Source organism: Acanthisitta chloris, unplaced genomic scaffold, assembly GCF_000695815.1.
Source record: "Acanthisitta chloris isolate BGI_N310 unplaced genomic scaffold, ASM69581v1 scaffold19956, whole genome shotgun sequence".
NCBI classification, from domain to species: Eukaryota; Metazoa; Chordata; class Aves; order Passeriformes; family Acanthisittidae; genus Acanthisitta; species Acanthisitta chloris.
The window spans coordinates 14,144-24,569 of record NW_008677784.1 but is presented as its reverse complement, the minus strand read 5'-3'; the positions used below and the strand labels follow the sequence as shown (position 1 = coordinate 24,569).

At 54.0% G+C, this 10,426-nt stretch overlaps 1 protein-coding gene across 2 annotated transcripts; it reads left to right on the top strand.

The window, feature by feature from the left end:
- Nucleotides 1-1,315: 1,315 nt before the first annotated feature.
- On the top strand, nt 1,316-10,190 carry KIAA0513 (KIAA0513 ortholog). Of its 2 annotated transcripts, XM_009076659.1 has the most exons (12): nt 1,316-1,653; nt 2,451-2,550; nt 2,955-3,028; nt 3,147-3,217; nt 3,734-3,941; nt 4,332-4,372; nt 4,874-4,952; nt 5,525-5,602; nt 7,145-7,174; nt 9,562-9,642; nt 9,938-10,032; nt 10,141-10,190. In XM_009076659.1, exons 1-12 carry the CDS (start codon nt 1,316-1,318, stop codon nt 10,188-10,190), a joined length of 1,245 nt encoding a protein of 414 aa, XP_009074907.1. The 2 variants fall into 2 exon arrangements, with proteins under 2 accessions (XP_009074907.1, XP_009074908.1); XM_009076660.1 differs by lacking the exon at nt 7,145-7,174.
- Nucleotides 10,191-10,426: the final 236 nt, after the last annotated feature.

The window sequence follows — 10,426 nt, the reverse complement described above, 5'->3', positions numbered from 1 at the left end:
GATGGGGAGGAGGAGGAGAGTGCTACTAGGAGAGCTGCTCCTCCTGCAGCTCAGGGGTTATTTTCCCAACACCAGCTCTGGGACACTGTGCTCTGCTTGGTGGAACATGTCAGATTTGGTTTAATTTTGAACTCCTTTTTGCCTGATCAGCTGCACATTGGTCCTTTGGCGTATTCTAGTCTTGGAGCTGAAGGAAATCTGGATATTTTTGCTGAGGGGGTAGTTGCCTGTGTCCTGGGATCAGTTCCTTAGGAGGCAGCAGGGCCTGGTACCCGTGCTGCTGTCCCCGCTCCTGTGCTGGCCCCATGCCTGGCTGCTGCCCTGGGGTTGCTTCTACCAGGGTCCCTTCTCAGACAGCATCATTTGCCACCTCCCATGGCAGAAACACACTCAAGGACATGAGTGACTGTGCTTCAGAGGCAGCATCAAGGCAGCCCTTTCTTTGCCCCTTTTGCTGCACAGCAGCTGCTGTGCTGCTGTCTGGGATGGACATGTGCCGGAGCATCGTGATTCATCACCAGCCAGTGCTCCTGGAGCAGAGCTGCCTGTGGCCTCCACACCTCCTTTGCAGGACCTTTGCAGTCTGGGTTGGATGCCAAACCTAATTATTTGCAGTCCAGAGCTCTACATCCACATCCCATTATAGACTGTTGTGTCCAGCATATCCTTGCCATTCCCACTTGATGTGTGTTTAACACTGAGATGCTCCACCACAGATCTCTATTTTCCATTTCCAAACAGGGTCAGGCAGACCCGTGAGCAGAGAGGAGGGCAGGGGAGATGAGAAGCTTCTCCAGGGCTGCCCTGCAGAGTCACCAGTGTGTTGTCAGCTGCTGGCTCATGCCAGCCCAGTTTTGCCCATCAGGCTGTGAGATGTCGCATCCCAAATGTGACATATGGAGCTTGGGCTCAAATTGTCCTCTTTTCTGGGCTAAAGGATGGAAAACCCTCTTGAACTGTGCCAAGAGCACGTGAGCACTGCATGGGTTTGCTGATTCACGTGGCTGATGGAGAGCAGCCAGCTCTGCCTGTCTGGTGCGTCCCTGTCCTGTCCCTCCTGCTGCTGCTGGGCATCCTGGGGACATCACAGGTGGTGGTTTTGCCCAAAGTCTGTGATGGTGGTTCCCTGGGGACCTCTCCTCACTCTTGTCCTCCCTCTGTCTTTCAGATGTCCTGTGGTAACTCATCCCCCAACGGAAGGTTGTGCCTGCCTTAGCCATCATCCTGCTAGTGATGGCCTCGATGCCCCAGTGAGGGGTGAAAGGACAAGCAAGGAACAAGTCCCCAGAACACCACCACATCTCCCAGGAGCACCATGGAGGCCCCTCTGGATGTGCCTGTAGGGAACCTCATTGACTTTGATGCCGAAACTCCGGCCAGTGACCCCTCAGAGCCCACTCCTCCCACTGCCCCCAGTGACAATGGGCACTTGGAGGACACAGGGGATGTGGCTGGGGAGGAGAGCGATGCCACCGAGTCAGCAGACAGTGAGAATGATATGGAAGACTCTCCCAGGCATTGGGGTGGCTACCGCCGCTCCTCCTCCAACGAGTCCTTCTCCTCCAGCCAGAGCACGGAGTCGGCCCGGGATGAGGTGATGGCTGAGCGCCGGGAATTCATGCGGCACTACGTGGAGAAGATCTTCACTGGGGGGTGAGTGTGTGGAGCCAGCGAGTCCTGCTGAGCCTGCTGCCAAGGACCATCCCTTGAGATGGGATCTGGCTGCTTTCCCACTCCAGGAGCATCAGTCTGTGTCCTTCCCTGTGCTTGGCTGATACAGCTTGTTGCTGCAGCCATAACGTGGCATTGGAGCTAAGGGAGGGATGTGGGGTCTGACTTGCAGCCCTCTCCTGGATACATCCCAGTTCACCCCCAGCTTCCCTTCCCTCTTCATCCTCCCTTTCCCATGCCAGGGCCTTACCATGCCAAGGCTTTCTCCATGCCAGGGGTCTCCATCTCTTCTCCCCACGGGGAATCTCTGCTGATGCTCATGCACATGCCAGTGGCTCACACATGCCCCAGGACCCTGTGGCAGCCCCTGGCTGTCCCCCCAGCTCTGCATCCCCCTGCTCCCATGGCTGTGGTCTCTGTAATGCTGCAGCTCAGTGTGTCAAGAAGGATCGAGCAAACGGAGCGTGATGAGCAGCAACAGGAGTTGTTGTTGCTCTGGGGCACAGTGCCTGTCTCTGGAGCTCAGTTTCTGCTTGCACTGTCCTTGGCTCTTCCCTTCTCCCTCTGCTTTTGGTTTCCACTGTGCCAGGGAGGAATAAAAGAGCAGTGTGAGGCAAGGATTGACAAATGGATGCTCTCCTTCCCCTCTGCCTTCCTCCTGGCATCACAGCACTGGGGTGTTGCTGCTGAGAGGGGTGATGTGGGGGAGTGGTGGCTGGATGGGGGATGATGGTCACATCCTCAGCTTTAATGATGTTTCTTAATTTTTCCATGTTTAGAGAGGATCTGGACCAAGAAGAGAAGGCCAGGTTTGGTGAGCTGTGCAGCAGTGAGAACGGGAAGGGCAGGGAGTGGTTCGCCAGATATGTGAGTGCCCAGGTAAGGAGTGATGGGGGAAGGAGTGGGGATCCTGCACCAGGACTTGGAGCAGCCTGGGCAGGAGGCTCAGGCCTCCTGTACCCCAAATCAGTATTTTTGGAGGACAGGAATTCAGGGAAGGGGAGGAATGTCACTACAGGGTGATACAGGAGTGAATAAATGCATCTTGAGGTAGTTAAATACACACTTGGTGCAATGTGGGAGAGAATCCATTTGATTTATTCAACTGAAATCCCACCAGCACTCAGAAACATCCTATTGCCTAGAAAAACACTCCAAACTGCTGTCTCTGAGGGGGAGATCTGACTGGCTGTGCTCTCTGCCCACCTCCCCATGGTGAGGACTCCTGGGGGTGCTGTGGTGGTTCTTGCTGTTGTGCTAAACCCTGAGCTTTGTGCCTGCAGCGCTGCAACTCCAAGTGTGTGTCGGAGCAGACCTTCTACCGCCTGATGCAGTCCTTTGCCCTCGTGCTGTTTGAGTAAGTCATGGGGGGAGTTTGGGGACTCATTGCAAGCACCAGAAGCCCCTGAGGTCAGAGCCATGAGGCTGCTTGGGTTGTCACTGGGTGTTTTCACTGAATCCTCTCTTCATGTCAGGTGTCACCAGATGGATGACTTCAGCCCTGCCAAGAACCTCATGACCATGTGTTTCACCTACTACTACGTGGGTAAGAGGCACCTGCACCCTTGTGCAGGCTTTGCTGGTGCTGGGGACCAGTGGTGAGGTGTGCCTTGTGCATGGCAAGGGTGATGGAGGAGTATCCAAGCTTGGCTTACTCTGGGTGACTCCAGCACCAAGTGGAAAAGAGCCTCCATGGCTGAGAAGCCATGTAAACCTGCCAGTGCCCCTTGATGGGGTGGTAGCTCATGGCGATACTGGTTTGTCATTGCTTCTAGACAGAGATGTTTGTATATGACAACTCCTAGATGTTCCCTGACCCTGGGGATGGGATATGATCACCCCAACCCAGAAGCACCTTGGCTTGTTGCTTGGTGTGTTGTGATCCCTCCTCTGTGGAGATTTTCTATCCAAAATGGGAGTGGGGAGAAGGAATTGAGTCTGGGCTGTTTCCATCTGGCTCCTGGTCTCTGTGGTGCATCTTGTAGCTGGGAGCAGGTTCCCCCAGGAGCTGGCAGCACCCAGGACCATGGGGCACACTGAGCTCCTGACACATTTCCCACAGGCAAGCCCCATGCACTGCCCTTGGAGGCCAAGGAGAAGCCCACAGGCAGCATTGACTCCTACCTGAAGTCAGCAAACACTTGGCTGGCAGAGAAGAAGGACATCGCAGAGAGGCTGCTGAAAAACACATCAGCCAAGACAGAGAATGTCAAAGGCTTCTTTGGGGGCCTGGAGACCAAACTGAAGGGTCCTACCACCAAAAAGAGCGAGTAGGTACCACTGTGTTGGATGGGAAGGGTGGGCCAAGAGAGGCACCCATATTGTGACCAAGCCAGAAACTTCCTGTGTGTAAGGCCACCATGAGCCAGGAGTTATCATGGCCATGGAAAAGGTGATCTCTAGCCTGGCTCATCCTTTAGACATTGCCACTTCATGGTCTGGGAGTCCCATGTCTCTTGGACATGGAGATACATAGTTCCAGAATCGTGATCTGCATCCTGGGTCTGGCTGGGATGGACATCACTATCTCTCATCTGGCCTTGGGGACAGTGGCATGGGAGCAGGGGGGCTTTCAAATGAGGGTGCTCCCTTCACCATGGGGGCCATGGGCTGTCAGTTGAACAGACATTCGGGAGCTGACACTGATTTCTGTGCCACAGCGAAGGTGAGGACAAACCAAAGGAGAAGCTGAAGAAGACAGGTGAGTGAGGCCAGTGATGCTGTAATAGACATGGTCAAGGCATCCCTGGGGAAGGAGTGAGGGTTGGAAATGCTGGAGCTGTGGAGTTGGGAAGAACTGATGTTATCCCCTCTGAGCTCCTAGAGAAGTGTTCCAAAGGAGCCTTAACAGTTCTTGCTTTGGAGCAGTCACAGCTCATGTCCTGTGTCTTGTGGCATCTTGTTCTCAGTGGCATAAGCTGCAGAGGTTTGGTCATCCACTGTGTCTGAGATTTTGTGGTGCATCAGTCTCCCTCCAGTAGCTGTGTGTGCCGACAGACCAGTGCTGCAGTCCCTCCAGTATCCTTCTGGGACATCCATGCCTTCATTAGGGCTATTAGCTGCCCACAAAGGGCAGGCAAAGCTCCTGTGTTGGGGATGAGTTGGGTTTGCAGACCATCACGGCTGCTTGGACATCAAGAAGACAGTGGGTGGGAAGGTGGGAGTCATCCAGACCTTGGCATGTGACTGTGTGTCTCCACAGTTTCCATGCAGAGCCCAGAGGAGGAGAAGAAAGGAGAGAGGATCTACCTGTACATGCCCCTCAAGCAGCAGCCGATCTGGTAAAGCTCCTGGAGCAAGAGGCTCCTGCCCAGTGTTACCCTCCCTGGGGAGGGGGTTTGTCCTCCTGGCCCACATATTCCCCAGATGCCCACAAGTGCTTTTAAGCTGCTGCCCCTAACAGAGGTGGCCTTGGCTTTGGCACATCCTTTGGGCTAGAGTGTGTTTGTAGCCATCAAGGAGCTGTTCCAGAACAGCACTGAATTTGCCAGAGCTGTTGGCCTATCCTTGAGTCATCTCCTGGCCCTGGGAAGTGGGTGAGCTTGACCCTGGGCGAGGACTCAGGGACAGGCTGGGGGAGATTATGGAATCATGGAATGGTTTGGGTTGGAAGGGATCTTAAAGCTCGCCTTATTCCAGCCTTCTGCCATGGGCAGGGACATCTTCCACTAGCCCAGGTTGCTCCAAGCCCCATCCAACCTGGCCTGGAACACTTCCAGGGGTGGAGCAGCCACAGCTGCTCTGGGCGACCTGTGCCTCACCGCCCTCATATTAAAAACCTTCTTTATCGAATCTAAATCAGATATCAGAGGTGGAAGGTGACTGTTCCCGACCTCTCCCTCCCTCCCTGCAGGCACAACCTTCGTTTTTGGAATGCTGCCTTCTTCGACGCCGTTCACTGCGAGCGCAGGAAGAGATCCCCCACCACCAGGTAGGACATGTCCCCATGGCACAAGGATTCTGTGTCCCCTCCGGGGTGTTCTCCTGACAGCCCCAAGCATTACAGACCACAGGGAAATTTTGTTTTCCACCCCTAATTGCAACCCTGCTGGGGCCACTGGGCTGTGGGGTGGGCAGGTGAGATCCACACCCTCATAGGGATTTGGGAGCATGAAGGTTATCTTGCTTGTTTTCCTTTTGGAAGAACAAAGCCCTAGAGATGTGCCCAGAAATTCCAGGCAGGGTTCAGGCTGTTGGTGCTGAGTTTGCCAGCAGATCTGGGAGGTGCTTGGTGCAGCCAAAGTGCAGCAGATTGGAGAGGATGCCCTGTGTCCTGGCTGTCCCCAGGAGGGCTGTGGGGACCAACCCTGGGCAACCAACAAGGATGAGAGCTGGGAATGGCAGTATGGGCAGCCCTGAGAGCTGGAAGGATCAGGATAAACCCTGCAAGGGGAAGGGGCTGCTCGTATCAGAGGGTGAGTGACCCTGGGCATGGGGTACAGGGGAGGGTGAGATGCCCGCCAGGCTCCTTCCTATTTCTTGCTCCACCATGGAGCTGTCATGAGGGTTTGAGCAATTCCCTCCTCTCTTGACCATGGTTTCTCCCCTCTACATCCTCCCACTGTCTGTACAGTGCCTCGAGGCTTTGAGCTCTTGGAGTGAGAGTTGTTGAGCTTGGAGCATTTGAGCAGCCCCTTTTCTGAGCACTTTGCAGCCAGCCCCGCTGTGTCCCCCCTAAACCCAAGCTAAGCCACAGCAGCCCTGGCTCACACCCTGGGATGCTCTGCCAGGCTCAGTGCACCGATCAATCCCTGCTTTCCCTTTTATTGCTCTTCTTTTTTATCCCCAGCAAGCACTGAAAGAGCCTATTGAACAGTAATGGAACCATAACTGCATTTACTTTGATTAAGCCCCAAATTAGCAGCAGCAAATGTCTCACAAGGACATACGCCACCGGCAGCTGCTCTCTGCTCCGAGTGCCTTTCCCAATTAATCTGATGGCTGAGTCTGCCTCTGCTGCAGAAACAAGCCTGACTAACAAATGAGCTTTGGGAACTGCAGCCTGGAGTACCCTGAGTATCTCAGGGCTGTTGGAAGGTGGTGCTGACCCTCCTTGAGTCCTCTGGAGAGGATAACAGAATCCACTAGGTGAACTGGGATGTTGCTTGCTGGACTGAGGGTTCAAATCCCTGAGGAGGTGGTTGGGAAGGGCTGGGTTTGAAATTCCAGGTCGGTGCTTGGCCATGGCAGATGTCCAGAGGGTCTGTGGGGATGGGGTTGTGGCTAGGGTGGGCAAGTTGTGTCCTCCTGGGGCTGCAGTGAGACCTGGGGAGGTTCATTCTCCTCTGGGTGGGGAGGGCTGGGGAGGGGGGGAGGAACCAGAACTAAACTCCTCTTTTTCTCTCTCTTTCCTCTCTGTCTGCCTCTAACAATGTTCTTCCATCTCTTCTTCTCTCCATTCCCCTCCATCCCTCTGTCTTGCATGATCTTTCACACCCCACTCTTGTCGGCCCTGTTTCTGCTGCCGCTCCAGAGGGAACACTGGGGAGGAAGAGGAGAAGAGGTGTGTCTGTCCCTGTACTTCAGTCCATTAGTGTCCAGAGGCCAATGCTCACTTTAGGTCCAAATCCTGCCCTAGGGAGGGGTGTACCATGTTTTGGGGGGCTCTGAAAAGCCCTTTCTTCTCCCTAGGAGGAACAGCCACTGGAGGTTTCACCATGAGCATCACCTTCTCCAAAGGGCCAGAGAGGTTTAGATTGGTTCCTCTTTAATGTGTTTTTTAAAAGGAACCTGAATGGTTTCAAGCTGAGTTATTGTGCTGGGAATATTCCCCTGGGCAGGTTTCGGACATGAACTGAGTCTCTTTGTGGAGAAAGCATCCCACTCTCCTGTCCTTCCCGCTTGCTCCTGGCTTCTGCTGCCACATAGAGGTGCTGAGGATCCTTTGCCAGCTGGAAAAGCTGGTCCTTTATGATTTTCTAATGCACTTTTGTGCTGCTATCCCTCAATAAGAGACAAATGGAGGCTGCATGTCACAATTGGGAGTGTGTCCTTGGGGCCACATCCATCCGTGCCCGAGCAGGGGAACAGTCATTGCTCTCTTGCTGGAGCATGGGATCTTGGAGCAAATCACTCCAAGTGATGGCATTAGCAAGAGGATGAGGGTTCTTTGAAGCCTGGCAGTAAATCTTACGTGTGGCTAAGGCATGTATTGGCAGATGGATAATGTAAATGCTGCTGGGAGTGAGCACTGCTCAGGGTTGTTGTGCAGGGGGAAATGCTGCTGCTGGATGAGGAGTGATGCTGAGCAGTTGATGAACAGTTCTCACCAGTTCCCAGTGAAATTAAGCTTTCCTGGTACCCCAAAATACAACCCCACAGCCCATGGGGTTACTCACCCCTGAGCCTGCCCCACTGGACTGGTATGAAGATCAAAGGCTTTGAGTGGAGCCACATGTGAGTTTTCCCCCTTCCTCAGCTTGTTACTCCCCAGTAACAAGCCAGAAACACAGCCAATTTTTTTTCTGGGCACTTTGATAATGTTTTTTCTCCCTCCTTCCTCCCTCTAAAACATAAAAAGGCAGGAAGAAAAGAGTTACAAACATGCTTCTTCTGTAAGTGAGCCAGTGAGGGCTGTGAAGTTCTGCTTCCAGATTTCAAAGCCCCTTAATTTGATTCTTCTCCTCTCTTTCCAGCCCCCACATTTGGCTGTGGGTTTTATTTGCTATCATAAGCTTTATCTGGGAGAAATTACTCCTTTTTAAAAAAGAAAGAATCCCTTTAAACATCCTGTATGTGTTTCCAGAGCTCTATAAATAAGAACGGGTGACTGCAGGCTCAGCTCAGCAGCGTTTGGGCTGACTTAGCAAGGATGGGCTCTTTGTGGGGTCAGCTTGGCTGAGCACTCATCCTCTTCCAGTTTCAGCAGCACAACAAGGCTGAGCCTCACTGAATTTAGGGTGAGATCTCTCAGCCACTGTTTCCACCCACGCAGCTCCCCCATCCTGCTTGGCATTCCGGTGAGCTACAAGTGTGTGTTCCGCTCCTGGTGTTCTCCTCTTCCTTCTCCTCCATATAGCTGTTTTTCTTCTACCTATCCCTGTTTTTCCTTGCTTTTCCTCCTCTTATCCTTGGCTGTAACCTCACCTGACTTCTCTGGAAGGGGCTGGCTTCACCATGGAGCTGTAGTTTCCCTGGCTGCATGCACTGAGCCCCTCTGCCACCACCCCAGTGACATTCCTGTGGCACAGGCTTTATTCCCAGGATGGGCACTCCTGCCACTGCCTAGAGCTGGTTGCAAACATCTAGAGCTTAAAAACCTTCATCCTTTAAGGCAATGCTGCAGTTGCAGAGTGACAGAGTGGAGCTGGGGCATCCTCAGGGCACCACTGAGACTGTGGCACGTCGTCCCCTGAGAGGGGCCGTGGGGAGGGGTATGGGAACCCTCTGCACTGTTGGAGGGGGAGGTATGTTTGGGGAGAGGTTTTCTTGGGCTTCAAAGAGTTGGAGCTCCACTGCAGATGGGGGAGAGTTGCCTGGTACTCCCCTGGTATTCCCCGAGGTTTCGAGGCTTCAGCAGATCCTTGCTGGGATGGTCATCCCCCTGCTCCCTCCACATCCCCCTTGCCAAAGCAATGGCACTGCAGGTGAGCTGTGTGCTGGAAGGGCTGATGCTATTTTTAGCTGTTTACCAGGGCAATTCTGGACAAAGCCAAGAGTGAATAAGACTTTTTCCTGGGGCATCTCTTGCTTCGCCCCTAGGCAAGAGATCTGTGGATGGATACGTGTTGTGAGCTCATCCATCACCGCCCTGAGAGGCTCTTGGTGCCCTCCTGTGCTCTGAGGGGCTCTTGGTGCCCTCCTGTGCTCCAGCAACGTGGCCTGGGGAGGGGGGATGCAGCCAGGGGGGCCTGGGGTGACATTGGTGCCAGACAGGTTTGTGCCTTGCAGGGAGAAGTGGTGCCACATGACGCAGGAGGAGCGTGACGACAGCCTCCGCTTCAACGAGAACATCACCTTCGGGCAGCTGGGGTGAGCAGGGCAGGGGCACTGTCCCTCCTGGGAATCAGCTGGTGAGGGGGGACACCTTACAGACATTGCCCTGCTAGGGATAACCCTTATGGTGCAGAGGATGCTTGATGCTTCTCCCTGGGACCTGCTCCTTTCCTTTACATTGAAAATCTGGGTGCTGAATGGACTGAGTCTCTCACAGCTGAGCATCCTCCCAGTGCCTGGTACAAGGGGCTGTGGAGTGGAAAAGGAAGGTGGGGGCAAGAAAGGGTAGCTTGGCTTTTCCTTTACTCAGAGCATCTCTGTCCTCCCTCAGCACCTTCATTCACAACATGCTGGCCTTTGGCCTCAACAAGAAGCTCTGCAGTGACTTCCTGAAGAAGCAGGCGACCATCGGCAACTTGGATGAAGGTAGGGGTGAGCCTGGGGGATACACACCCCCTTCATGGGCTCCTGGAGGGATCTAGCCTGGCTGGGATGGTTCAGCATCCTCCAAGGGCACTTTTCTCTCCTCCACAGAACAATACAAGCTGCTCAGCGACCACATCGAGCAGATGGCCAGCGAATAGCTGTTTGGCTGGCACGTGGCAGAGGAGAGACAGCAACCAGACAGGTGGGAAGGGGAGACAAACCCACCTCCAAGGCTACCTGAGACTGAAGCTGGGCTACTTACAACAAAACCCACACACACAAGCTGCAATAAAACCTGCATGATCATCCACCAAACTTTAGAGCTGCACCAGGGCAGCCTGTAGACATAGGAGCCAGACAGCCTCCCCACCCTCGCCAGACCCTCCTGCCTCTA

What these genes read in the sequence shown, in the direction of transcription:
- KIAA0513 (XM_009076659.1), top strand. Translation starts at nt 1,316, where the DNA reads ATGGAGGCCCCTCTGGATGTGCCTGTAGGGAACCTCATTGACTTTGAT. An exon ending in GAGAAGATCTTCACTGGGGG is followed by an intron (nt 1,654 to 2,450) that starts GTGAGTGTGTGG and finishes TTCCATGTTTAG; the next exon opens with AGAGGATCTGGACCAAGAAG. An exon ending in GGAGAAGCTGAAGAAGACAG is followed by an intron (nt 4,373 to 4,873) that starts GTGAGTGAGGCC and finishes GTGTCTCCACAG; the next exon opens with TTTCCATGCAGAGCCCAGAG.